This window comes from Oncorhynchus masou, chromosome 17 (genome assembly GCF_036934945.1).
Source record: "Oncorhynchus masou masou isolate Uvic2021 chromosome 17, UVic_Omas_1.1, whole genome shotgun sequence".
Lineage (NCBI taxonomy): Eukaryota > Metazoa > Chordata > Actinopteri > Salmoniformes > Salmonidae > Oncorhynchus > Oncorhynchus masou.
In genome coordinates this window covers 37100331-37127819 of record NC_088228.1, presented here as the reverse complement: position 1 = coordinate 37127819, position 27489 = coordinate 37100331, and the positions used below count along the sequence as shown (strand labels likewise).

The following is a 27489-nucleotide window of genomic DNA, read 5'->3' as shown; positions in this document are numbered from 1 at the left end:
TCTACAGTTGCGCTGGGCTTGCTACATTTGAGGGGTGAATGTAGCACATGGGGATGTGTGAAACGTATTCCTCAGCCTGAAGTATCCCCACTTGCGCCAGCGAGGCACCAACTGCTAAGATGCTTCAGGTGGGCTGTCACATGTGCTAGCAGAGGTCCTGAGTTCGTGCCATGTATTGGCCGAATTGGGAGGAAGTGTTACTTGCTACGCAAGCAACGTCCTTTACACGTAGAGAAGATATAAGGGTCAGTGCAGATAGTCCGTGTGGCCATTTTTTTAGCTAGTTAGCAGTCTTATGGCTTGGGGATAGAAGCTGTTCAGAAGTCTGTTTGTGTCAGATTTAATTATCCGGTACCACTTGCTGTGCACAAACAGCGGAAAAAAGTCTATGGCTTGGGTGGCTGGAGTCTTTCCTTTCACACCACCTGATATGATCCTGGATGGCAGGGAGCTAGGCCCCAGTAATGTACTGGGCTGTCCACACCAGGCTCTGTAGCGCCAAGCAGTGCAGTGGCCAGTCAAGGTGCTCTCAATGGTGCAGCTGTATAACTTTGTAGGATTTGAGGGCCCATGCCAAATTATTAAACTTTCTGAGGGGGAAGAAGCGCTGTTGCACCTTCTTCACGATTGTTTTTTTGCGTGTGTGTGAAGCTCTCGACCTGCTCTACTGCAGCCCCGTCAATGTGGTTGGTGGCATCCTCACCCTCCTGTTTCCTGTAGTCCACGATCCTTGGTCTTACTAACGTTGACGGAGAGGTTGTTGTCCTGGCACGACACTGCAAGGTCCCTGACATCCTCTCTGTAGGCTGTCTCATCGTCACCAGTGATCAGGCTTACGAACTTTGTGTCTCCAGAAAACTTGATGATGGTGTTGGCGTCGTACATTGCCATGCAGTCATGGGTGAACAGGGAGTACAGGAGGGGACTAAACACACACCCCTGTGGGGTCCCCTTGTTGATGGCAGTAATGTTGCATACCCTCACTACCTGGGGTCATCCCGTCAGGAAGTCCAGGATCAATTTGCAGAGGGAGGTGTTCAGTCCCAGGGTCCCAAGCATTTTCACTTTTGTTAGCCAAATTTGAATGTATATTACACATTTTAATTTACAGGATAGCGAGGATGACAGTGGTAGGTCTACCCTTTCTTCAGGGTTTGGGTTATTGGGGGAAAGAGATGCTGATCTGTCAAGGACAAACAAATGTGCATTCTTAAAGGGTTGAGGGGCTCTTTGGGTTGGGACAGGGCTACGGAATACGATTTCCCCTCATAATTGGTCCTTTACAAAAAGGGATGGATAGGCTTCTGTTCAAAGCTTCTCAACCAAACATATCAGCCTGGTCTCATAGATTAGACACAACTTGGTAAAAGTAAATCCGGGACACTCAAATTAGTATGATATGTTTTGGTATATTTGGTATAGTTACATAAGACAGAAGGTTATTTAAGGCAAAAATAAAAGGAAGGTGGTTGGCTGAGGTGGATGGGTAGGCATATAATGCAAATATATAGCAACCCAAAGGTTGAGTGTTCAAATCTCTCCAAGGACAACTTTAACATTTTAGCTAATTGGAAACTTTTCAACTATTTACTACTTTTTTATCTACTGAGCATGTTAGCTAACCCTTTCCCTAACCCTAACCTTGACCCTTTAACCTAACTCCTAACCTTAAACTTAACCCTAACCCATAGCCTAGCTAAAGTTAGCCAGCTTTCTAAAGTTAGACACCTAGCTGAAGTTAGATACCTAGCTAAAGTTAGACACCTAGCTGAAGTTAGATACCTAGCTAAAGTTAGCCAGCTAGCTAAAGTTAGACACCTAGCTAAAGTTAGACACCTAGCTGAAGTTAGATACCTAGCTAAAGTTAGCCACAAAAAAAAATCTGAATTCGTAACATATAATACGTTTAGCAAATTCATAGCATATTGCAACATTTGCAAATTGTAACCATATTGTACGTTTGGCAAATTCGTAACATATCATAATAATTGTAATACGTAACATATCATCCTTAATGGATGATGGGCAACCACAAATGAATACATACCATACGAAACTTAACATATCATATTAAATTGAGTGGTTTGGGTTTAGATACAGAATAATACAAAATACTCTGAGAGCAGGTTGAACATATCAATCTTCTGGTGAAGAACCTGATATGACCCTGTGGATAATGCATCAATAGCCTAATGATCCAGTAAATTGTAGGCTGCCTGGCATACAGCAGAGAACAATAAAAGTCCCTATGCATTGTCCATAATGACCCATATTTGTCTTTATATGCGACTGTAGCTATACTGTCTGTTACCCGAGTGCTTTGTCCTCTAGCTCAGGGGCACTGCGCATCACAGCGCCCCGCGTGTGTTTGTGCGCAGACTCATTAAACAGACCAACAAGACGTAAATAATCAACGGAAACTAAACATTAAAATCAAGCCTTGCCTTTAGACCACATATCTGTGCCAAGTTTATCCGCACAGTCCAGGAATCTCTAAGCAGGTTTAGAGGTCTTTTAGAAGTCCCCTTTTCGTTTTCAACGCGCGGATTGGTTACAGTGCAGCTCATTTGCATGCACCGCGGTATAAACCCTCCCGCCACTGCAGCCCTCTCGCGCTGGGAGAGCACACCTCGGAGCGAGCACGGCGGAGAGAGTTAGGGCTTTATTACCTCGTCGTCCTAAAACGAACACTGTCGTACCCAACGAGACTTGGAAAGTGCTTTTGTTTGACTAAATAGTTGAGCCAAGCTCCAGACAGTTTTTAGTGGATTTTTGTTGTGTTATTTAAATTGGCAGGATGGGTCTGAGAGGGTGGAATTGGTGGGTGCTGGTGTGCACCTCGCTGGCTGTCCTGCCCGCTCTCACGGAGGGAAAGACGGTGAAGTATGAGACATTTGAGGAGGACGACCCGACGACTGTCATCGGAAACTTGGCCAAGGACATTTCAATCAGCCCCTCCTCGAGCTCCAAGACAAATTTCAGGATGATGAAGCAGTTCAACTCGTCTTTTATCCGTTTGAGGGAGAGCGACGGCCAGCTGACTATTGGAGAGAGAATTGACAGAGAGAGAATTTGCAAACACACCCTTCACTGCCTCATCGCATTTGATGTGGTCAGCTTCTCCAAAGAGCAGTTCAAACTCATCCACGTCGAGGTGGAGGTCAAGGACATCAACGACAATTCCCCCGAGTTCCCCCGGAAAGAGTCGAGTCTGGAGATCTCCGAAAACACAGCTGTGGGCACGCGGATCCCGTTAGACTTCGCTGTGGATGAGGACGTGGGTTTGAATTACATCCAGAGCTACCAGATATCCGTTAACAGTCACTTCACCATAGATGTGCTCAGCAGAGCCGACGGGGTTAAATATGCGGAGCTTGTGCTCATGAAGGAGCTGGACCGTGAGACACAGGCTTCCTATGCGCTCGAGCTGGTTGCTATGGATGGTGGCAACCCGTCCCGCACTGGAACGACTCGCATCAACGTCAAGGTGAAAGACTACAATGATAACAGCCCGGTGTTCGACAGGAACAATTTCTCAGTCGACCTCCCTGAGGACGCACCGGTAGGGTTTCTCTTACTGGACCTGAACGCAGAAGACCCGGATGAGGGGCTGAATGGGGAGGTGGTGTATGGGTTCGGTAACCAGGTGCCATCAGAGATTCGACAACTTTTCAGAGTGGACCGCAAAACGGGACGCCTCACCCTTGAGAGCCCCATTGACTTTGAAAGCAAAAAAACGTATGAATTCGATGTCCAGGCGACTGACCTGGGTCCAAACCCAAGCCCGGCTATCTGTAAGATAGTGGTGCAGGTGCAGGACGTTAACGACAACGCGCCAGAGATCTCCATCACGCCTATGACCTCCATCACGGCGGGAATCGCCTATATCACGGAGTCTGCGGCACGCGAGAGTTTTGTTGCTCTAGTCAGCACCTCGGACAGGGACTCTGGTGCTAACGGACAGGTGCACTGCACGCTCTACGGCCACGACCATTTCAGGTTGCAGCAGGCGTACGAGGACAGCTTCATGATCGTGAGCACAAGCCCGTTGGACCGAGAACAAATCCCTGAGTATAATCTAACAGTGGTGGCAGAGGACTTGGGTTCCTCACCATTCCGGACCATCACCCAGTACACCATCCGGTTAATGGACGAGAATGACAATGCCCCTGTGTTCAGTAAGCCGGTGTATGAAGTGGCTGTGGTGGAGAATAACGCACCGGGTGCTTACATCACCACGGTGGTCGCCAGGGACATGGACTTGGGCCATAATAGTAAGGTGAGCTACAAGCTCGCTGACGCCTATGTCATGGGCTCTCCGGTGTCTGCTTTTGTCTCACTGGACCCCGCGAGTGGCTCCCTTTATGCACTCAGGAGCTTCAACTATGAAGTCATGAAACAGCTCGAGCTCCGCATCACAGCCAGCGATGGTGGGTCCCCGTCCCTCACCGGAACCACGACCGTTAACATTAGGATAGTGGACCAAAACGACAACGCACCTATCATCAACCAGCCTGTGCTCAATAATGGGTCCGCGGAGGTTCTGCTGCCCCGGGATGCGCCCTCAGGCTACGTCATCACCCGGGTGGAGGCGCAGGATGCTGATGAGGGCTTGAATGCAGAGCTGTCCTACAGACTTGCCTTTGGAGAGGCATCCGTGTTCTCCGTTAACAAAGCCACCGGAGAGGTCTACCTCAACCGCGTGCTCAGTCACGGCGTGGACGAGACCCTGCGCGTGACCGTCACGGTGAGTGACAACGGGAGACCTGCGCTCACCACCGCCGCCACGCTTCACTTCCTCATCATTGCGGGCGCCCCTCCGAGCGACAGGACCGTGTACCGGGCAGGCAGCAGGGAGGCAGGGGAGCACACACAGTGGGACCTGTCAGTGGTGATTATCATCGTCCTCGCTGGGAGCTGCACGCTCCTGCTGTTAGCCATCATCCTCATCGCCACCACCTGCAACCGGCGGAAACGGGACAAGACTGGAGATGACACCGACTCGTACGGGGAGAAGGAGACTCTGGAGAGAGGCAAAAACAACGGCGACAACCCTCTGCTGCCGCTCCACGGAGTCGTGGGAGGGTTTGAAGCCCACACCTTTCCGAGCCAGCCTGGTTTTGCCGGAGAACACACTGGTAGCAGTGACCTGTGCTCCGCCTCAGAAGATGGGAGCGAGGCCCCGTGCGTCTACGAACCGGACAGCAAACACAAGGTGAGATTCTGTTCCCTCTCCCCCTTCCTCTCACTCTCTTTCTCTGCATGTGCCCTCAGCCTCATACAGTGCTCTTATAATGTGTTACTGTCCATGGTGCTGAACTGTGCTGTTTCTCTTTTCCGCAGGGCTACTCCACTCTGCCCGGCTACGGAAACGGCTACAATAACGGTAAAGAAGTGGTCAGACCAATCACCATCTGGAAGGGCAACTCCTACACCACCATCTCCGCAAGAGACCCCGCATTCAGCGGGAAGGACAGCGGGAAAGGCGACAGTGACTTTAACGACAGCGATAGTGACATCAGTGGCACCGACCTGAAGAAGGAGGGAGCACTGGTACCCCCCATGGGTGGCCAGAGTGGTAAGAGATACTTCTATTTCTGTACCATAACCATTACAGTCATTCGAAGGAAGTCAATGTGTACGGGGTTTTGCGCTTCTGTTTGGTCGCACAAGGAGACTAAGCTCTCTCTCTCTCTCTCTCTCTCTCTCTTACTCTCTCTCTCAGGTCTATGGGCGTGTACCAGTGAGTGTAAGATTCTGGGTCATTCTGACCGCTGCTGGAGCCCTTCCACTGTCCACGCTAACACCGGTCCCTCGCCCGTCCCCACCCCTACCGGCCAGACTCTCTCCTCCTTCAACAGTCTCTCCAAGACGGCCTCGCTGCCCCGAGACTCGCTCCGGCGGGACAATTATTACCAGGCGCACATCCCCAAAACAACCGGCCTGCAGAGTGTGTATGAGAAGGTTCTGCATAGAGAATATGACTATGTCCTGGTCACTCCTCCCATACCCATGAGAGTTCAGGAGATTAGTGAAATCACTATCCCAGTCTACGGTCCGACCACCACACGGTGTCCCAGCAATGAAGTCTAAAGAGGAACCTAAATAACAGCATTCAAAAATGTGTTTAATTTCGTTTATAAAACCATGACAATGAGAATTACATGTTGCTTACAAATGTAGGAGATTATTTGTCATGCAAATTAGTTTGTATATCCTAAAGAATATTTGTGTATTTTGAATTTTTAAGTGTTTCAATGTAAAAGTCACATTTGGACTCTGTATCCAATCACTGTTATGATTTTGTTGGACATATACTGTGTAACTTATGCAAGGATTTGTACATAAAGAGAGTTTATTTTTTTATAAAAATCATAATTAAACACCGACGATGTGTACATATGAATTGTAATTATACTGATTCTAAGGCATGCCTACTATTCAAATGGCCCAGAAACCACGGTTTGATGCCGGAGACCCAATGTATCAAGTTGATAACTATGTATGAATTTATTTAAATGCAATGATGTAATAATTGTTTCGATTTTCTATCACCATATTCGAAAGAAAATAAACGTTGAAATACCGTTTTGAAACCTTAATCTTGTCCCTGACTTATTTCTGTTCACTCACTCCTACATCAACCTATTTAAGACATGCTACTCTTAGTCCTGGAGGGATAAGGGAGCTCAATGAAAAGTGCTTTTACGTTATTAAACAGAGGCATATTAATCAAGGCACTTTGCCCCCTTTGACAATTAAATAATAGCCCTAATACTGCTGTACAATTGGAGCCGAGAGGTGTCGCTATTGAAATAAACGGTGCGCTCTGACAGGACAGTGGAGGAGTGAAGGGGGACATTTCACCTACAACCGATTATAAACGGCGAACCTCGTCTCGTCTACATTTGATTGATAATTTAGTTTGACTATTGACAACAAAACGATCTTGCGGTCTTATCATTCTCGCCAGAGGCTAGCAGTCGGAGCCAATCAAACTCATCAATAAGATTAACATACTCATCCGTGTATATTATAATCTCCAGGGGTTTCTGCATGTCTAAAGAGTCTAATACAGTCTGTAAACCGACCTCCTCAGGGCACAGAATAAAAAACAGTTGCGCACAGCACTCAATTAAAACGCACACGCCCAATGGGCGCCTATGCGTAAAAGCACGCCTGATACGTTTGGATAGAGAACTATAGTCGATTGACTATTGCCTTTACCCACAGGATGTAATTCATGTGTTTGGTAATAAAGCATGTAATGATAACTCAATCAGCGCACATACAGCGGGAACTAGATACCCCACGTCTCCTTTGAGATAAGCATTTTGGATTGATATTTGTTCCCATGGGGCCTTCACTGAGTGGCCCATATTGTATCGTTAGCTCGAGATAGGACGCCACACATTCCGCAGGATCCACCTCGGACCTTCGGCCCGTTAGAACTGAGGGAGAGAGAGGGAGAGAGAGAGAGGGAGAGAGAGAGACTACTACAAGAGCAGCTCAGATCCCCTCTGACTGAGCGTATTGGATGTTCCAGGGTGATTTAAGGAAAGGCTTCCTTACAGCCTCTGCATCAGCTGTGCACGTTTACATCATTTGTGTTCCACCTACGGAACAATCCGCGTTCCCGTTTGAATAGGACTCCCAAAGAAATGTTGGAGAAATACATTAATATAACCCTGACGTTTTCCACTGCGCACCATATATGCCTGTCAAATGTAAAGGGCTTTCTTAGGTTGTGTAGGCCCACGCTGTCTGGACGCGTTTCGCACAGAAGGTAGCGCACTTGCCCTGTTGTTGGTTCAAGATCCGAACAGCCTGTTCTCTCTCAGTCTTCCAAAGCCATAACATCGTTCTACTCTGCATTCCTTGATGGACCCCTGTCCCGAGGCAGGGCGCCAAGCCAACATAATGACCATTTTAAAAGATTCCCGGTGTGGCACGCCGCACGCGCATACTTTCCACCAGGTTTTGGGGGGATTTATTTCTCCAGGCAGGTAATATAACAATCATCGCGCATGAATAGGCAGTTTGGTTAGCCCTGCCCTGTCCCAGAGAGAGAGAGAGAGAGGGAGAGAGGGAGAGAGACAGAGAGCAAGAGAGCGAGAGAGAGAGAGAGAGACAGAGAGGGAGAGAGGATTAGCGGACACCTTTGCTCAGGCTCTCAGACCCACTCGCAGCCATGGCCGAGAGTTCAGATAAGGTGCCCATCGCTTTAGCGGGACCAGAGGACATGCAACAGTTTATGCCACCTGTAAGTAGACTATCATATATCGTTGCTTGAGTTTCTAAATGATATACCTGTGCCAGGTAGCCTAGGCTAGGGTCAGGAGCTTTATGTGGCCATTCCACGAAGACACCTGCTAATCTTTATGTAGGTGTTGATGTTGAGTTGGACTTTATGAAGCCAACGCATTATAAATGATTTATAAACCTTTTTTTTACAAAAAAAATTCAATTTGCGAACCCAGTATAGGTGGCATTCATGTAAATGATTGATGTGTTCATCTCAGGCATACACTGCGGTGGCAGTTAAACCGGTGGCCACCGGCCGCCTGCTGAAGTCCGGGATTGTGGTTTTGATCGCCGGGGCAATACTGCTGCTGTTCGGGGCCATCGGAGCTTTTTACTTCTGGAATATTAACGACAAACATGTAAGAGTTTTAACATGAATCCTTCTGTAATAATGGACTACAGCGAATTCAAGAGGCATTGGGCCTTGAACCAGCGACTCTAGTCTCTGGCAGGCCCAATGTTAAAAGCCAATAAATCATATCATTGTGTTGAGCTATGCCATTTAGTTGTTGGAGCGCTTGGTAGAAGTCAAGAGCGTATAATGAATGGAAGCCTTGTGTTTCTGAGACTTGGGAGGGGGAGGGGGAGGGGAAGGGGGGGGGCTCATAGGGTCCTGCTGATGTCCCGGGGACGAGAGGTGTAATCGAGGTAAGCCTAGGCTACTGTCGAATAATAAAACAATTATGTATATGATTTGAATGCATTTGGTAGCTATAGGCCTGCATGAGTTTAAATGCATTGCCTGAACGAGAATAGGAAAATCATTTGGTTGTTTTTGTCGCTGCTTCTAGGATGGAGATGGGGGTGTCAACAAAGCCCACCCATTATGAAGAAGGAGAAGAAAACACTCCTGCCCCCGAGCCAGATAGAGAATCTATCTACCCCCCCCCCCCACACACACACACCAAACTCCTTCTTACAGGTGTTATAACATTCCCTGTGTGTGTGTGTGTGTGGCAGGTCTACAACGTCCACTACAGCATGAGTATTAATGGTAAGGTGGAGGAGGGCTCTATGGAGATTGACGCTACCAACAACATGGAGAGGTTCTGTACTGGGAGTGGAACTGAGGAGGCAGTGGAGGTCCACGACTTCCAGATTGTACGTTTGAAACAACAACAACAGAAATAATTCCAATTCCAATTGGTACATTGAAGGCTAAATCAATTTTGTAACATGTCAGATGCACATTGCTATTTTCTTTACAAGCAACTTCCTCTCCACCCCAGGGTATAACTGGCATCCGTTTTGCTGGAGGAGAGAAGTGTTACATTAAGACCCAGGTCAAAGCTCATCTGCCTGACGTGGAAACACTCAACAAAGACTCTCTTCTATTCGACCTGGTAGGAATGACCTGCTCTCCTGCTCTCTCTCTCTCTCGTCTTTCTGGCTGTCTGTATTTCTGGGTTACCTATGACCACGCACACCTATCTCTACTGTCAGACACAGTTAACATTGGTTGTGTGTTGTGGGGGGTTGGGGTAGATATAGAGACTGAGTTCATTTAAGCGATTACAGGAGAGATGTATGATGAACTGAGTGGTTTACTGGCTGGGTTGGTTGTGTGGTTGTGTGTGTGTGTCTGTGGTTAGTTGACTTGGATGTGTTTAGCCCGAGGGTAAGGGCTTGTACAAGTAAAGGAAGAGATTGTAGCAGATTGGTATCCAGCCCCAAACATGAGCTCTCTCTCGCTCTGATCTGGAGGATCTCTTCTGCCACAAACTATCCCCAAACAAGACCTGTCATCTGGACTCACCTGACGTACATAAGTCCCCCACCCCCCATACCGCAAGTGATGTGTGATAACCCTAACTGTCATGTTGTCCATTTCTCTCAAAATTAAGTCAGTGAAGAAGTATTTGATGGGAAGGTGAGCCGAGAGGACTCCCACACACCCGCCCGCCCGCAAACACACATACACACGCGCGTGGCGCTCAGAGAGAGGGATTGCTTTCACTCGTGAGTCATGTTTTCACAGTCTCTCTCTGGCCAAACTGAAATGAGGCGGTTTGGATCAACACACTGATCTTAACAACATCTGAACAAGCCTGTCAAGCTGTCACAGTGCTGCAAGATGTCTGTGTTTCTGTCTGCGCGATTGTGAGTGCGTGTAAGCTGTCCCACTGCCCAAATGAGGCTTTCTGATTATTTAAATCAGTTAGCGCTGTGTATGCTCCATGCACACATCATTAAACATCACGCAGGCCATCGCATGCACACACACACACTCACACACACGCCTCTCTGCCTCGTCAACAGCCGTTTATTTATTCCACTGTGTGTGCTAGACAGTGTATGTTTGTGTGTATGTTGGGCTCAGTGAGATGTGGTTATAATAGTAGCTGCAGGCTGGTCTTCCAACAATATCCCAGTATTCAAATTTTGTCCAGGAGGTGGCATATATGTCTATGGGTGAAGTGAAAGTACAATACATGACCAAAAGTACTTGGACACCTGCTTGTCGAACATCTCATTCCAAAATCAAGGGCATTAATATGGAGTTTCATGAAGCTCCCGACGAACAGTTCTTGTGCTGACATTGCTTCCAGAGGCAGTTTGGAACTCGGTGAGTGTTGCAACTGAGGACAGGCAATTTTTACGTGCTATGCGCTTCAGCACTCGGTGGTCCCGTTCTGTGAGCTTGTGTGGCCTACCACTTTGCGGCTGAACCGTTGTTTCTCCTAGACGTTTTTACTTCACAATAACAGCACTTACAGTTAACTGAAATTTGACAAACTGACTTGTTGGAAAGGTGCCAGGTTGAGTGGCACTGAGCTCTTCAGTAAGGCCATTCTACTGCCAATGTTCGCCCGTGGAGATTGCATGGCTGTGTGATCGATTTTATACACCTGTCAGCAATGGGTGTGGCTGAAATAGCAGAATCCACAAATTTGAAGGGGTGTCCACATACTTTTGTATATATAATGTAAGTAAGGATTAAGGTTGGCACCATAAAAACCTTGACGGTTAAGTTTAGGCAATAACTCTGACTGGTTAAGGTAAGGGTTAATGTTTGTGACTGGGTGAAAACAGAAACCATTTTAAACGATTGCCAAGCACTGGGATTGAACCCGCGATCCTCACCTGGCAAGCCGCTCGAGAGTAATATGTGGTCACGTTTCCCCTATTGGACGGTAATTGAAGGCATCTCCAAACGTCCTCGGGACGTGGACAAACGTTGAATACGGAAGTCTATCCGGTGTGATCTTGCTGGGTTATCGGTTGTGATTTAGTGATGAGAAATATGGACACAATAAACTCTTATCAGTGTCAACACACACAAACACAGACAGACAGAGAATGGGTTAGGTAAACTCATCAGTCCTGCACTGGAGAACACTTGCTGTTGCTTGTCCACCAAGCTAATAATTTAAAATGAAAAACAAAAGTGTGTACATGTAGGATAGATGATAGCATTCCCCTAACTATCTATTACCTGTTGAGTAACCAGTAACACATGTATATTACTCTAGTAATACAATAATATTATTCATGTTAGCAGTGTGTGTGTGCATGTGTGTGTGTGTGTGTTTGATCTACACATCAGCAGGGAGACTTTCTAAAATGTAGGCCATCCTGCTTTTCCGTTCAGCTTGTTGACTTGATGTGAATGCTTCTTGACATTGTTGAAGCGCCTAAACGCTGGAGAGAATCTGAGGGCTTCTCATAGACAGGAGAGCTCCTGTGTCTTCGGCTGAATCTACCCTTGGGGATGAATAAAGTACGTTTCTAACCCAGATCCAATCTGTCTGTCTAATGAACACCAGGTCAGGAACTATATGTTTACAAGAAGGCTTGAGGGATATCCCTTTTGCGCTATGCACTTTGCTTGGTTTCATTAAGAAAACATGCAAAGGGTTAAAACAGACAATGAGGAACGAGACAGGAAACCACATCAAAACAAACAAGGGGGTCGAAAGAGTCGCAAGAATATTGCAATTATACAGGAAAATAATACAGGAAAATCAGTCAGACAGTGTAAGCCCAGGGACATTCCTTAAAAGTTGTCTGTCTGTCTGTCTACACGGTAGAGCAGAGAGCTACTTTTTTTTGTTTCTTTTTGTTTTTATTGTCACATCCACTGGTGCAGTGAAATGGGTTGTTTTAATTGGGCTCGATTCAATTTGTAGCGCTGAAGATCTGCACGGTCGAAATTTAAACGCCAATGTTCCAAGCGTTCGCGGAGACTGCGTTCACGTCACGGTAAACTGCATATGTCGGCTCAAATGGGAATGACCTTTAAACATAAATCACGCCACAGCGCAGATTTTCAACGCTGTAGATTGAATATAGGCCTTATAGGATACACATTTTAATCTTCATCCTGTAATTACATTAATTAATCCACCCCCCCACCTCCCCTCTCTCTCTCTCCAGGAGGATGAGGTGATGCCTGCTAAGTTTGAGGAGGACTCTCTGATCTGGGTGGCGGCTGACATGCCCCTCTCTGACCCCACCTTCCTCAGCTCCAAGATCCGTGATTTGTGTGGAAGCCTGCCAATCTTCTGGCTCCGCCCTACCTACCCCAACGGTACCCAATTAGCACCTTTATATTCTCACACACAAGTCCTTATATGGGAGTAGTAAAGTGTGTATTTGAAGGACAACAATAAGTTGTGAAAGCAACTGGTCATCTCCAAACAATGCACATCGCAACATGATGCACTGGAGATACGCAAAACAGTACAATTAGTATTTTCTTTTCACAATTAGTACAAAACATTAAAAGCACCTTTTTAATAATGAGTTGCACCCCCCCACACACTTTCCCTCAGAACAGTCTCAATTTGTCAGGACATGGACTCTACAAGGTGTCGAAAGCGTTCCACAGGGATGCTGGCCCATATTGACTCCAATGCTTCCCAAAGTTGTGTCAAGTTGGCTCGATGTCCTTTGGGTGGTGGACCATTCTTGATACACACAGAAAAGCTGTTGAGCGTGAAAACACAGCAGCGTTGCAGTTCTTGACACAAACTAGTGCGCCTCGCACCTACTACCAAACCCTGTTCAAAAGGCACTTCAATCTTTTGCCTTGCCCGTTCACCCTCTGAATGGCACACATACACAATCCATGTCTCAATCGTCTCCAGGCTTAAAAATCCTTCTTTAACCTGTCCCCCCCCCTTTGTCTATGCTGTTTGAAGTGGATTTAGCAAGTGACACCAATAAGGGATCACCTGGTCAGTTTGTCATGGAAAGAGATGGTGTTCTTAATGTTTTGTACACTCAGTGTAGGTGTGGTGCTTCCAAAGGGGGCTCCAATAACGCCCTGATGTCAACATATGTTGTGTTGGCCGAGATTGCATATTGACGGTCTCTGTGCTCTCCCCAGGTGGGCAGAGGAAGAGGAGGGCAGCCCCTCGGCAGCGCCGCCAGGCACCGGGGGCAGAGGAGGAAGTGGACCCGGAAGCAGAATTTAACCCCGAGAACCCCTATCATGTGAGTGCCTTCGCCCACTCAATCAGCGTGCTGTGTAACTTCAAATTCCAGCAGCACAGCTCGAATGTTTGGCCTTCATAGACCGTGTTTGTTGTGTCACCACAGACCTGTTCTAACAACCAGACTGCACATCCTCTTAGAGACACAGTATAATGTTACGCGCTCACGCCCATGTCAACAGCTGAGCGTCTGACAACGGGTCAAATGGTTCCTGTCCCTTCTCTCTCCCAGCATGCACAGCTGTGTGAGCAGGAACAGATGCTGGGTTCACGGCATCACCCTGAGCGGCCACGCTTGTCACCCCAACTGTGTGTGGGTGTGTGTGCGCACGCCTGTCCCTCAGAGCATGTGTGTGTGTGTGTGTGAGAGAGAGAGAGATCGCTGTCACCCTGAGTCTGTCTGCGCCTCAGAGACTCCTTTAGAATACAAAACTAAAGTTCCATTGAGGCTCTGTGTGAATAGCTCCACTATGAATCTCCCCACGCCCTGTACCCCCTCCATGTGTAGGCCTCTAGACTCCCCCTAATCCTGACTGCTCCTCCCCCAGGCATCCCCAGACCACCACAGACATAGAACAGACATAGAACTCAGTGTTTGCATTTCAGATAAACCATTAAGAAATGATATTTCTTAGTTCTTCAGAGATGCATTTCTACACAACATGTCTACAGATGCTGCTACTACCAGTATTTAACACGACTTCTCCCCTCTCACTCAACCTGTAGCGTGGTCTGGAGGGCGAGGAGGGCACCATGACCTTTGACCCCATGCTGGACCACCAGGGCGTGTGCTGTACGGAGTGCCGGAGGAGCCACACCCAGTGCCAGAGGATCTGTGAGCCCCTGGGCGGGTTCCAACCCTGGCCCTACCACTACCGCGGGTGCAGGGTGGCCTGCAGAGTCATCATGCCCTGCCGCTGGTGGGTGGGTCGCATTCTGGGCATCCTCTAAACACTCCCTGCCTAGACCTGGAGTGGTAGAGTCCAGAGAAAGACAGGTGGTGGAGAGAGAGAGAGAGAGAGAAAAGAAAAACAGAGAGGGGGAGATAGGTCAACCAAATTGAGTACTTAGCTTGGCTAGGTATAGTGCAGTTCACTTACGATTTGGGCAAGGGAGGAAGAGCGAGACAAAGATTATTATTATAATTTTTTTTAAAGGGGAGTGAGCAAACAATCAATCAAGGATATTCAGTTTTCAACCATAACAGAGAAATATGTATGCTGTAAGACATACGGTAGGTAGGCCACAATACCATACGTTGTATATCATTATTCATACCATACTCTGTAAGAGTTCTTGCATACTACATACCCTGTGGTGACATCAACCTGTCTGATCTTGTCACCTGAAACCAAACATTAAAAGATGTTATATATTTTCTGTCAATAGTTTTATCTCATTAGTGACTGACACGACGGTTAGTGATGTGTAAACTTACCTTTGTTTATCCTTTGCCTTTTTGATGGAAACAAAATGTAAGAAATAAGTCTTCTGTAGGCAGAAGATAAAGTATACGAGTTGGGACGAGACTGTCAGCTGTGTGTGTCTGTAGCTATTCATCATGCTAGTGAGAAGTGTTTCTGTCCTCCAGACCGTTGTAATTCATTTCCCCAACAGTTTCTCCAGAAGTAGAGCCGACCAACATCTACTGTATACCGTCTGGTATTCTCCATCAGCATTAAATAACTATTTCAAAGTGCAAATTCAATGAATAAAATGTTATTTTAAGTAACCATATAAAACGCATCATTTTTGCATCACTCGATCATATTAAACACATTAGTTCAGTAATGCACTGACCCCTACAGAGAAGACATTTCATACGATACAAAGCAAATTAGTCTACTGTATAATATGGTTGAACAGCAGAGATCAATGATACTATACATACAGTATGCCTGCAGGCACACTTCCACAAGCAGCTGTATGTACATGCAAACACACTGGAGTTTATACCCAACGCAGGAGTTGATCACTAAGGTTAAAAAAAAACTGGAGCGCAACAGAGTTTGAGAGGTCTGGGCGACTATGATGAGACTAAAAGACCATGCAGCCGTCACGCTCTGATCTTACCCACGATGCAAAGTGCTTAGCTCCTTTTGATGTCAGGAGAGCAGCTTCAGGCAGGGGTATGGGAGGGGGCAGCGTGTGTGTGTGAGATGCAGTTATATCCGAAGCCAAAAACAGTTTGATTGTCACGAGAGATGAAACGATGTGCAATGAATCTAACACAACTCAGCGAGGAAGGGGTGTGTGTGTGAGTACGATTTTAAAACTTAACTAGGTGTGAGAGCTGATGATGCGGATAGCAGGCAGGCAGATGCATATTAATGCTCCCGTGCTTCTTTTACGCAACGCCCACTCGTAGCAGAGAGAAGCGGAGCGTGTGTGCGAGGATGAGGTCTATGCCTTCTCTAATATAGTAGATCAGAACAGTACGATAAGCGTGTTTGGGATTGGTGATGCTAGCCTTCTTCAGGTCTCAACACTAAAACACAGTAAAACTCAAAATTGGTGATCCAGAAAATAAATCATTTATTTACATTGAAGTTTGAATCACATTGAGGAAAAGGAAATTAAGACTCCAGACTTCACATTTCATGACCGTATTGCTGCTGATGTGGAAAAAGAAATTATTCTACGAGTGTACAGAAAAAAAAAAGTTTTTCATTTTTCATGAAATCAGTGAATGAGGCGATAGAAACATTTCCAACCTCCAACCCACCCCAGAAAAACGACAGGCTTTAAAAACAAGAACCGGCCATTGCTGAGACACAAGAAGAGGTGAAAAGGGTTTCTGTTTCAACTCACTACCGCCTTTAACCAGGTTAACCATCAAACAGCCAGAACTGACCACGAGGATGATTCCTACTATGACATCTAGGAAAGACAGCTTGCTATATCTATGACAGTCTTCATAGAGTGTGAGAATGGTTTAATGAGGGTAAAGAGTAGTTTCTGGATTGCTGCTGAAAATCACCAAAGCTCTAAAAACCAATATTGACAGAGACTGGAAGGGGGAGGTGTTGGAAAAGGTGGGTTTTGGCGAATAAGGTGGACGTCCATCGGAGGCAAAGAGAGAACGAGAGAGTTGGCAGGGAGAAAGCAATATTGACAGACGGCCTGAGATGAGGAGTGTGGGGGGGATAGAGGAGATATGGGGCGGTCCACTTGAGGCAGAGAGGGGGAACGTAGGACTGACTAGTACAGAGAGAGCGACACCCCTCTGGTTCTTCAGTATTTCTTAAACTCCACGTCATCTGGAGGGCTCATCTCCACCGTTCTCTTCCCCACGTCCGTCCAGTTGGTGCTCAGGACTGTACCACCTGACTCCATCTGCAAGGGAAGGAGAGTAAGTCAGTGATACTGCATTTCTCAGTTTCTCTCCGCGTGCAAGTGTGTGTATATATAAACACACTCACAAAGGACTTGTTCATGGCCCGTTTGACCTCGTCGGTGCCGTCCCCGTAGATCTGCTGGAAGAGTTTGTTGAGCGCTGCGTCTCCCTCCAGTTTCTCCTTCTTCTCCTCCTCACTGATGTCGACCACCACCTTGTCCCAGTTACGGCTGGAGTGGGACGAAGACGGGTACTGGTCTGAACAGGAACACACACGTTTAGAGAGGGTTACCATGGGTACTGGTCAACACAGGAGAGGGGGCTTTCAGTAGTACAAACCAAATGCTGTAAAAAAAATAAAAAAAGATTGTGAAATGTATTTATTTAGCAGTATGACTGGTGTGTGTAAAAGAGAGAGCAGAGGAAACTGTGTGTGTGTAAAAGAGAGAGCAGAGGAAACTGTGTGTGTGTGTGTGTAAAAGAGAGCGCAGAGGAAACTGTGTGTGTGTGTGTGTGTGTAAAAGAGAGAGCAGAGGAAAGTGTGTGTGTGTGTGTGTGTGTGTGTGTAAAAGAGAGCAGAGGAAAGTGTGTGTGTGTGTGTGTGTGTGTAAAAGAGAGCAGATGAAAGTGTGTGTGTGTGTGTGTGTAAAAGAGAGCAGATGAAAGTGTGTGTGTGTGTGTGTGTAAAAGAGAGCAGAGGAAAGTGTGTGTGTGTGTGTGTAAAAGAGAGAGCAGAGGAAAGTGTGTGTGTGTGTGTGTGTGTAAAAGAGAGAGCAGAGGAAAGTGTGTGTGTGTGTGTGTGTGTAAAAGAGAGAGCAGAGGAAAGTGTGTGTGTGTGTGTGTGTGTGTGTGTGTGTGTGTGTGTAAAAGAGAGAGCAGAGGAAAGTGTGTGTGTGTGTGTGTGTGTGTGTGTGTGTAAAAGAGAGAGCAGAGGAAAGTGTGTGTGTGTGTAAAAGAGAGAGCAGAGGAAAGTGTGTGTGTGTGTAAAAAGAGAGAGCAGAGGAAAGTGTGTGTGTGTGTAAAAGAGAGAGCAGAGGAAAGTGTGTGTGTGTGTGTAAAAGAGAGAGCAGAGGAAAGTGTGTGTGTGTGTAAAAGAGAGAGCAGAGGAAAGTGTGTGTGTGTGTGTGTGTGTGTGTGTGTGTGTGTGTGTGTGTAAAAGAGAGCAGAGAAAAGTGTGTGTGTGTGTGTGTGTGTAAAAGAGAGAGCAGAGGAAAGTGTGTGTGTGTGTGTGTAAAAGAGAGCAGATGAAAGTGTGTGTGTGTGTGTGTGTGTGTGTGTGTGTGTGTGTGTGTGTGTGTGTGTGTGTGTGTGTAAAAAGAGAGCAGAGAAAAGTGTGTGTGTGTGTGTGTGTGTAAAAGAGAGAGCAGAGGAAAGTGTGTGTGTGTGTGTGTAAAAGAGAGCAGATGAAAGTGTGTGTGTGTGTGTGTGTGTGTGTGTGTGTGTGTGTGTGTGTGTGTGTGTGTGTAAAAGAGAGAGCAGAGGAAAGTGTGTGTGTGTGTGTGTGTGTGTGTGTGTGTGTGTATAAAAGAGAGAGCAGAGGAAAGTGTGTGTGTGTGTAAAAGAGAGAGCAGAGGAAAGTGTGTGTGTGTGTGTGTGTGTGTGTGTGTGTGTGTGTGTAAAAGAGAGAGCAGAGGAAAGTGTGTGTGTGTGTAAAAGAGAGAGCAGAGGAAAGTGTGTGTGTGTAAAAGAGAGAGCAGAGGAAAGTGTGTGTGTGTGTGTGTGTAAAAGAGAGAGCAGAGGAAAGTGTGTGTGTGTGTGTAAAAGAGAGAGCAGAGGAAAGTGTGTGTGTGTGTGTAAAAGAGAGAGCAGAGGAAAGTGTGTGTGTGTGTGTAAAAGAGAGAGCAGAGGAAAGTGTGTGTGCGTGTGTGTGTGTGTGTGTAAAAGAGAGAGCAGAGAAAAGTGTGTGTGTGTGTGTAAAAGAGAGAGCAGAGGACAGTGTGTGTGTGTGTGTGTGTGTGTAAAAGAGAGAGCAGAGGACAGTGTGTGTGTGTGTGTGTGTGTAAAAGAGAGAGCAGAGGACAGTGTGTGTGTGTGTGTGTAAAAGAGAGAGCAGAGGAAAGTGTGTGTGTGTAAAAGAGAGAGCAGAGGAAAGTGTGTGTGTGTGTAAAAGAGAGAGCAGAGGAAAGTGTGTGTGTGTGTGTGTGTGTGTGTGTGTGTGTGTGTGTGTGTGTGTAAAAGAGAGAGCAGAGGAAACTAAGTGTGTGTGTGTGTAAAGGAGAGAGAGCAGAGGAAACAAAGTGTGTGTGTGTGTGTGTGTGTAAAGGAGAGAGAGAAGAGGAAACTAAGTGTGTGTGTGTGAGAGAGGTACTCACTGGGGGTGAAGTGTTTGACGCTGGGCTCCTGTCCTTCACCCTCCAGTTTCTCCCACCTGGTCCCCTCAGTCTTCTTCATTTTGATCTCCACCTGAGAAAAAGAGGAGAAGGAGAGAGGAGAGTGGAGGAAGAGGGGGTGGAGAGCAAGGAGAGAGAGAGCGAAGCTAATGTCTTTAGTTATCATTACGTCTATATTTGGGCTCAACACGTGAGATCAGAAGACGGTAGCTCAGCGCTCACCAGTCTCTTTTAATGGTGGGATCAGCTCACGGCAGAGAGAGACAGTGATATGCGGGGGCACAGCTCACTCCCAAATCTTCCTGACAGACAGAGTGCTAACGAGACATCTGTCAGCTCGAGGGGCCGGATAGTGTGTGATCATATCAGCTCAACGTACGTGTGTGTGTGTGTGTGTGGGGTGAGAGCTATCGGTCTGTCGACCAGTGGCAGGAACACACATTTCTGGAAAGATCATTACGTCGGAGGAGAGGAGACGAGGAGAAGAGAGAGGACAGCCGCCACCACATGCGAGCTGCAGTGACAGGCCTCATACCAGTGGGACACTTAAGCTGCTGAGATTTCCAGTACCCCCCCACACACACCCCGTCATCTTGTGTGTGTGTGTGTGTGTGTGTGTGTGTGTGTGTGTATGTATTTAAGTGTGCGTGGAGAGAGAGAGAGCATGTGTGTTTAGAGACAAAAGTTTGACAGAGTTATAGCGTGAGGGGAGGGATGCGCTGGCATGTCGACGCAATTAAAATAAAATTTCTGCTCTGTTGAGTTAAGGGATGTTTCATTCATGAACATGTCAGGAGCAGAAGCCAGAGCATCAAGAGGCTTGCTCTCACACACACACACACACACAATATACTTACCCAAGACTAAACACCTCAAATCTTAGGACTGAATGCTAAACCATGACCCATGCTTTAACTGATGTTCACATGGAGCCCTTCTTCATTGAATTATTTACAACCAACATCTGTCTGCAGACACCGACCTAGTCAACCTCTGTGTACAGTGTAGGGGAATGGGCTGGGAGACAAGGCAGAGACACACAGACCCCTTGCAGTGGCAGGGAGGTTTTTATGCTCTTCTGTGCACACAGTGTGTGTGTGTGTGGTGATAACTGGTGCAGTCTGTGCCCGTGCAGAGTGTGTGCTGGGGGCGCTATACAACATTAATCTGCTGCCACATCTGTGTCTCTGCGTGTTAAAGGGACGCGGCAGGCGAGGGGCTGGGTCTTAAAGGGATGTGACAGCACCGTCACATACAGGACCACCACCCACAGCTCCCAGGGGCCATACTGAGCAACACACACACACACGCCTGTCAGTCCCTCAGAGGGGGAGTTCAGTCCCTGTGTCCCATGTCACCAGTCCCACGTGCTCTTACCCCCACCGAAGTCCCCCCTGTCCCACACTCACCCACCCCGGTCTTATACAACATATGCACACACACACACACACACACACACACACACACACACACACACACACACACACCCTCCCCTCTGCCCTCCACATACAAATCCACATACAAAGAGTCTCCCATCTCAGCCCTTCACAAAGTAGCCCCTACTTTAGATTACAGCAGAGAAGATTTTAAAAAGCAACTTAACAAATAAATAAATAAAAATAGAAACAGTCTGGCGAGGGAGGCTGACAGGCATGGAAATTACAGAGGGACGTTATCTATTCACAGAGACGAGAGGAGTTTGGAGCAGAGCGAGTGTGTGTGCGTGTGTTTACCCTTCCGTTCTGATCAAACATTCTGGTGTGTAATTGGCTCCCTGTTGTCATGACGACCCCGCGGGTTAGAATGCCTCATTGCCGACGACGGGAGGAGGTCAGAGAGGGTAGCACTAACGAGTCCGTGTGTGCACGACACACACACACACACACACCAAGCATTACCAAAATCACGTGAAGGTGGCACAAGTGAGATTCTAGTACGCGCAACTGTGCATAGTACAGCCTGGCATGCCTTCCTAAGTGTCCTCTGAAGAAAGCAGTGGAAGTCAACCACCATTGGGAAAGGGGGAAAAACACAGTGAGCTCTGCAGTTGGTGTCGTTAGTCTGACTGGCGCAGAGCCCTTGGACTCTCACAGAGAGTAGTTAGTTAGGGACAGGTTTGGCCTGGGTCTCTTCTGGTGGCTCTCTGACGCTTGGTCATACCAGGATGCTGCACGGCTAAAATGAAGTCAGAGAAGCGTCAAATAATCTCAGCACACTCCCGCACACAATAACTGAACACAGTTCACCTGTTCAGAGACCAGCCAGTCTCTCAGTGTGCCTAGTGGAAAGGAATGCAACTGTCGACTGATGTGTTTAGTGTGCACATTTGTCCCCGTGTCATGTTGGAGTGTGAATAAGAAAAAAATATACATATACAGTAAATGACATTGTGTTTTGTGTGTGTGTGTACATTCTCTATATTTCTCTGTGTGTGTTTGTAGGACCATGAGAGCCCGTGGAGCCCTGTGGACCAGGGAACAGACAGGGCTTTGTGGGAGTGGAGGGGGCCTAAACTCACCTCGCTCCCTCCCCAAACTCCATCCCCTTCTCTTCCTTTAAGACTGACTCCTTGTGTGCATGTACGACAACCATTTAAAAAAAAGACAAATAGTTGAATTTTGGAATTTGAAAATGCTCAAATACACTCCCATGGACATAACCCAGGCATTTGAAAAAAGTATTTTAAATTACTTTCAAACAGTAGGCTATTTATAAGAAAAATTTTTTTTTTTAAATACTTCCAAAATAAGTAGTTGATTCGGGCCACATTATTGGAATATACTCAAATATCAAAATAGACATGTATTTGAACCCAGGTCCGACAACAACCTGTGTGTGTGTGTCTTAGGCAGTCATCTGCCCCTCTTTTCCCCTCCTCTTCCTATTCTAAGACTGGGTCTTTGTTTGAGCTTCAACACACGTGCACCTCTGGTATGCAGTGCCTGATGTTGCCATGGCGAACTGTGAATGACTATGTATGGGAGTATGGAGAGGGGCAACGTCCTCTCTCGAGGGTGGAAACTAGTTTTGGCATTGGCTGGCAGGAACTCTCAGCAATAACCTCTTCTCTACCACACTTACTATATTCCTCTCCATCTCATTCACTCTCTGCTTAGCTGGAGGCTGCACGTCTGTCGGACTACCAAATAATCTCTTCACTCGGGTCTCTGTCAACCTCCCCCTGTTGTGCCGTGTGTGTGTGGGGCATGTCCCGCCGTCTCGTTAGACTGAGCGCCATCTCATGCCCCAAACGAGCACCCATCCCCAGATTCCCAACGCACACTAGATGGATGAGCGGAGTGCCTCTCTCACATGTACACACGCACAGGATGAGTCTCTCGCACGCACACACTTCGTTTCAAAACAGTCACACTCATTGACCACAGGCCACATTTTGGATCCAAGATAATAAAGTGAGAGTGAGAAAAAGCATGGAGAGATGCCTACACACAAATTACTCACTAATGTGTGTACAATAACAAGTGCCCTTCCCACTCATTTTCAGCCATAATTAGTTACAACTGCAGAGCTTGTGAATTCTCACAGGGCAGAGTTCTAGTGTGTGTTGACCCAGTCAGGGCTGTATTAAAGAGGACTCTCCTCCTCCCAGTCTTTCTGCTCCACTAATGGTTAATTATCACATTCCTGTCTGGTTAACCTGCTGTGTTTAAATCACATTTCTAAGGGTTCTGGGGACTGCATATCACCTTGAGGACTGTTGTTTTACACACATTTCACCTGTGGGAACATTTTCTCAGTTCTTGAGGCAAATGATATGCCAGTTCTGAGAGGCTGAGGAGTATGGAGTATTACCTTAGTGGAGAGGACCTTGAAGGTGCTGTGTTGGGGGACGATGGGATGCAGGAGGTTCATGTTAAGGCTGAAGTCCTCCCCCGACGGAAGTTTCACCACCGCCGACAACTACAGATAGAATCACACATTATATATCCTCCACTGCAGACCATTATAGAGGATTGGGGATAGGATGTTTGTTCAAATTCACCCCGAGGGGGTTTTAGTGCTTGTCTTCGATCAGTTGGGCTTTCTTTCTTCAATTGGGGATTTAGACTTGGGGAGGGTAAACTGTTCCTAGATCTGAGCTTACAGGCACCCCTGGGGGCATAGCTGGGCCCAAAGGGAGTGTGTGTGTGATACCCCTTACAGCAGTGGTCCCCAAACGTTTTATAGTCCCGTACACCTTCAAACATTCAACCTCCAGCTGCGTACCCCCTCTAGCACCAGGGTCAGCGCACTCTCAAATGTTGTTTTTTGCCATCATTGTAAGCCTGACACACACACACACTATACGATATATTTATTAAACATAAGAATGAGTGTGTTGTCACAACCCGGCTCATGGGAAGTGACAAAGAGCTCTTATAGGACCAGGGCACAAATAATCAATAATTTTACATATAAAACCTTATTTGTTCATCAAACATTGTGAATAACTCACCACAGGTTAATGAGAAGGGTGTGCTTGAAAGGATGCACATAACTCTACAATGTTGGGTTGTATTGGAGAGTCTCAGTCTTAAATCATTTTCCACAGTCTGTGCCTGTATTTAGTTTTCATGCTAGTGAGGGCCGAGAATCCACTCTGACATAGGTACGTGGTTGCAAAGGGCATCGGTGTCTGAACAGGGTGATTGCCAAGGCAGGATACTCTGAGCGCAGCCCAATCCAGAAATCTGGCGGTGGTTTCTGATTAAATTACATTTTCACAGAACTGTTTGTTGCAATTTCGATGAGGCTCTATTGTTCAGATATCTGTAAGTGGACTGGCGGAAGGGCATGAAAGTGATAACGAATCCAGTTGTTTGTGTCATCTGAAAGTACCTGCGTAATTACGCACCCAACTCACTCCGATGTTTCTCTATATCACATTTGACATTGTCCGTAAGCTTGAGTTCATTTGCACACACAAAAAAAAAATCATACAATGACGGAAAGACCTGTGTGTTGTCCTTGTTAATGCAGACCGAGAAGAGTTCCAACTTCTTAATCATAGCCTGAATTTTGTCCTGCACAATGAATATAGTTCCAGAGAGTCCCTGTAATCCTAGATTCAGATCATTCAGGCGAGAAAAAACATCACCCAGATAGGCCAGTCGTGTGAGAAACCCATCATCATGCAAGTGGTCAGACAAGTGAAAATTATGGTCAGTAAAGAAAACTAAGCTCGTCTCTCAATTTTAAAAAACATGTCAATACTTTGCCCCTTGATAACCAGCGCACTTCGGTATGTTGTAAAATGGTCGCTGCCCATATCATTGCATAGTGCAGAAAATACACAAGTTCAGGGGCCTCGTTTTAACAAAGATAACCATTCACTGTAGTGTCCAAAACATCTTTCAAGCTGTCAGGCATTCCTTTGGCAGCAAGAGCCTCTCGGTGGATGCTGCAGTGTACCCAAGTGGTGTCGGGAGCAGCTGCTTGCACGAGATTTCCCACTTCACTTTGTCTCCCTGTCATGGCTTTTGAGCCATCAGAGTACAGATCGCAACATGAGCAGCAGCTACATTCGGCTACATACGGACCGTTAGTGGAATTCCCGTGAGAGGGTAATGGTTAATGCGATTGGATGTTAATCATTTGACTAGGCTACCTGGATTTGACTTTGTGCTACTTCTCTGAACACTAGATGGGTTTTTATTTTATTTTTAAATGCCAGTGAAACGAGGCTACTACCCAAATGTATAGCCCCGTTGGAAAATATAAAAATTGACTTAAAAAATGTGAAGAATAATTTTTTTTTAACTACTTTTTTATTTTTAAGTGACATTTTTAATTGGCGTACCCCTGATGGCATTGTGCGTATCCCTTACAGCATCCCTGCCATAGATCCTCTGGAGGGCAAGCCCCCTAGCTATCTCATAAGCCCTAATAACACCTCCCCTACTATTCTCAGAACAACAGAAAGAGTGGGCGAGGGCAGAGGAAGGGAACGAGATGTGGAACTGGAATCGGGCATCTCTCCGTGTGTATCAGAGAGAGCTGCTCTCCTGTAGGGGGACCTCAGCAGAGAGAACAACTAGGCTTGGGCAGTATACCGGGGTATTTGGAATGCGCCACAGGATGGCTTTTCAATACTGTCAAAACTATTTTTCCCATACATTTTAATATGTAGCTACTGTTTAAGTTAATACTTGCAGTCAACTTCTGCAACATAGTTGAATGTGCTGACAACAAAATCACACAAAAATTATCAATGGAAATTAAATATATCAACCCATGGAGGTCTGGATTTGGAGTCACACTCAAAATTAAAGTGGAAAACCACACTACAGGCTGATCCAACTTTGATGTAATGTCCTTAAAACAAGTCAAAATGAGGCTGAGTAGTGTGGGTTGCCTCCACGTGCCTGTATGACCTCCCTACAACGCCTGGGCATGCTCCTGATGAGGTGGCGGATGGGCTCCTCGCCAACTCCTGGACAGTCTGTTGGTGGATGGAGCGAGACATGATGTCCCAGATGTGCTCAATTGGATTCAGGTCTGGGGAACGGGCGGGCCAGTCCATAGCATCAATGCCTTCCTCTTGCAGGAACTGCTGACACACTCCAGCCACATGAGGTCTAGCATTGTCTTGCATTAGGAGGAACCCAGGGCCAACCGCACCAGCATATGGTCTCACAAGGGGTCTGAGGATCTCATCTCGGTACCTAATGGCAGTCAGGCTACCTCTGGCGAGCAAATGGAGGGCTGTGCGGCCCCCCAAAGAAGTGCCACCCCACACCATGACTGACCCACCGCCAAACCGGTCATGCTGGAGGATGTTGCATGCAGCAGAACTTTCTCCACGGCGTCTCCAGACTGTCACATGTGCTCAGTGTGAACCTGCTTTCATCTGTGAAGAGCACAGGGCGCCAGTGGCGAATTTGGCATTTGCCAGAGAACACCAAGATTGGCAAACGTTTTGCACGGTGTTGGGCTGTAAGCACAACCCCTACCTGTGGACGTTGGGCCCTCATACCACCCTCATGGAGTCAGTTTCTGACCGTTTGAACAGACACATGCACATTTGTGGCCTGCTGGAGGTCATTTTGCAGGGCTCTGGCAGAGCTCCTCCTCGCAAAGGCGGCGGTAGCGTTCCTGCTGCTGGGTTGTTGCCCTCCTACGGCCTCCTCCACGTCTCCTGATGTACTGCTGGCCTGTCTCCTGGTAGCGCCTCCATGCTCTGGACACTACGCTGACAGACACAGCACACCTTCTTGCCACAGCTCGCATTGATGTGCCATCTTGGATGAGCTGCACTACCGGAGCCACTTGTGTGGGTTGTAGACTCCGTCTCATGCTACCACTAGAGTGAAAACACCGCCAGCATTCAAAAGTGACCAAAACATCAACCAGGAGGCATAGGAACTGAGAAGTGGTCTGTGGTCTCCACCTGCAGAACCACTTCTTTATTGGGGGTGCCTTGCTAATTGCCTATAATTTCCACCTGTTGTCTATTCCATTTGCACAACAGCATGTGAAATTTATTGTCAATCAGTGTTGCTTCTTAAGTGGACAGTTTGATTTCACAGAGGTGTGATGGACTTGGAGAAATTTGAGAGAAATAAGCTTTTATGTGCGTATGGAACATTTCTGAGATCTATTATTTCAGCTCATGAAACATGTTGAGTTAATATTTTTAAAGTCAGTGTAAATAAGATGAGAAATAGACATGTCTAAATTTAGCTTCCTCATTGACGACAGTACTGGGCAGCTGATACTCTGGCAACACTTCTGACAGTTTAGAACTGTCATGCGCTCTCCTCAAGAGCTTCTTACACTGACCTGTGTGTGTGAGAGAGCGTTAGGGTGTGTACCTGTCTCTCTTCGAAGTTGATGTTGACCCCATCCTTAGGCACATTTTTCACCATGATGGTGACGATGACCTGAGACTCTGTCTGGTACCAGTCATGCCTGAGGACAAACACACTTAGTACAGGTTGCCCCTGAAGAGTAGGAACAAGTTATCCACCTTCCTGCACACAGTGTGCATTCCAAATGGCCTCCTACTCCAATATAGTACAATGCTTTTGACCAGGGTCATAGGTAGTGCACTGTGTAGAGAATATGGTGCCATTTGCAA

General features: G+C 46.9%; 3 protein-coding genes across 5 annotated transcripts in view; 2 read left to right on the top strand and 1 right to left on the bottom strand.

Annotated features, from left to right (window-relative positions):
- Window positions 1-2644: 2644 nt before the first annotated feature.
- On the top strand, window positions 2645-6602 carry LOC135558218 (protocadherin-8-like). The gene is made up of 3 exons (XM_064991946.1): window positions 2645-5215; window positions 5344-5578; window positions 5726-6602. The coding sequence occupies exons 1-3, from the start codon at window positions 2798-2800 to the stop codon at window positions 6091-6093; spliced, it is 3021 nt and encodes a 1006-aa protein (XP_064848018.1). The 5' UTR covers window positions 2645-2797; the 3' UTR covers window positions 6094-6602.
- Window positions 6603-8004: 1402 nt separating this feature from the next.
- On the top strand, window positions 8005-14759 carry LOC135558217 (leukocyte cell-derived chemotaxin 1-like). The gene is made up of 7 exons (XM_064991945.1): window positions 8005-8263; window positions 8523-8663; window positions 9265-9405; window positions 9534-9647; window positions 12682-12835; window positions 13637-13743; window positions 14469-14759. The coding sequence occupies exons 1-7, from the start codon at window positions 8192-8194 to the stop codon at window positions 14691-14693; spliced, it is 954 nt and encodes a 317-aa protein (XP_064848017.1). The 5' UTR covers window positions 8005-8191; the 3' UTR covers window positions 14694-14759.
- Window positions 14760-16253: 1494 nt separating this feature from the next.
- sugt1 (SGT1 homolog, MIS12 kinetochore complex assembly cochaperone) overlaps window positions 16254-27489 on the bottom strand; it is a 23207-nt gene continuing 11971 nt past the window's right edge. For all 3 annotated transcript variants that reach the window (XM_064993226.1, XM_064993225.1, XM_064993223.1), the window contains exons 9-13: window positions 27224-27320; window positions 23223-23330; window positions 19392-19482; window positions 17165-17337; window positions 16254-17078 (exon numbers count right to left, since the gene is read on the bottom strand). In XM_064993226.1, the coding sequence (XP_064849298.1) occupies window positions 16977-17078; window positions 17165-17337; window positions 19392-19482; window positions 23223-23330; window positions 27224-27320 (571 nt within the window). In that variant the 3' untranslated portion in view covers window positions 16254-16976. The remainder of the gene's footprint in view (window positions 17079-17164; window positions 17338-19391; window positions 19483-23222; window positions 23331-27223; window positions 27321-27489) is intronic.

Coding starts and splice junctions, on each gene's coding strand:
- LOC135558218 (XM_064991946.1), top strand. CDS start 2,798: ATGGGTCTGAGAGGGTGGAATTGGTGGGTGCTGGTGTGCACCTCGCTG. Junction 5,216..5,343: donor AACCGGACAGCAAACACAAG/GTGAGATTCTGT, acceptor TCTTTTCCGCAG/GGCTACTCCACTCTGCCCGG. Junction 5,579..5,725: donor CCCCATGGGTGGCCAGAGTG/GTAAGAGATACT, acceptor TCTCTCTCTCAG/GTCTATGGGCGTGTACCAGT.
- LOC135558217 (XM_064991945.1), top strand. CDS start 8,192: ATGGCCGAGAGTTCAGATAAGGTGCCCATCGCTTTAGCGGGACCAGAG. Junction 8,264..8,522: donor TGCAACAGTTTATGCCACCT/GTAAGTAGACTA, acceptor TGTTCATCTCAG/GCATACACTGCGGTGGCAGT. Junction 9,648..12,681: donor ACTCTCTTCTATTCGACCTG/GTAGGAATGACC, acceptor CTCTCTCTCCAG/GAGGATGAGGTGATGCCTGC.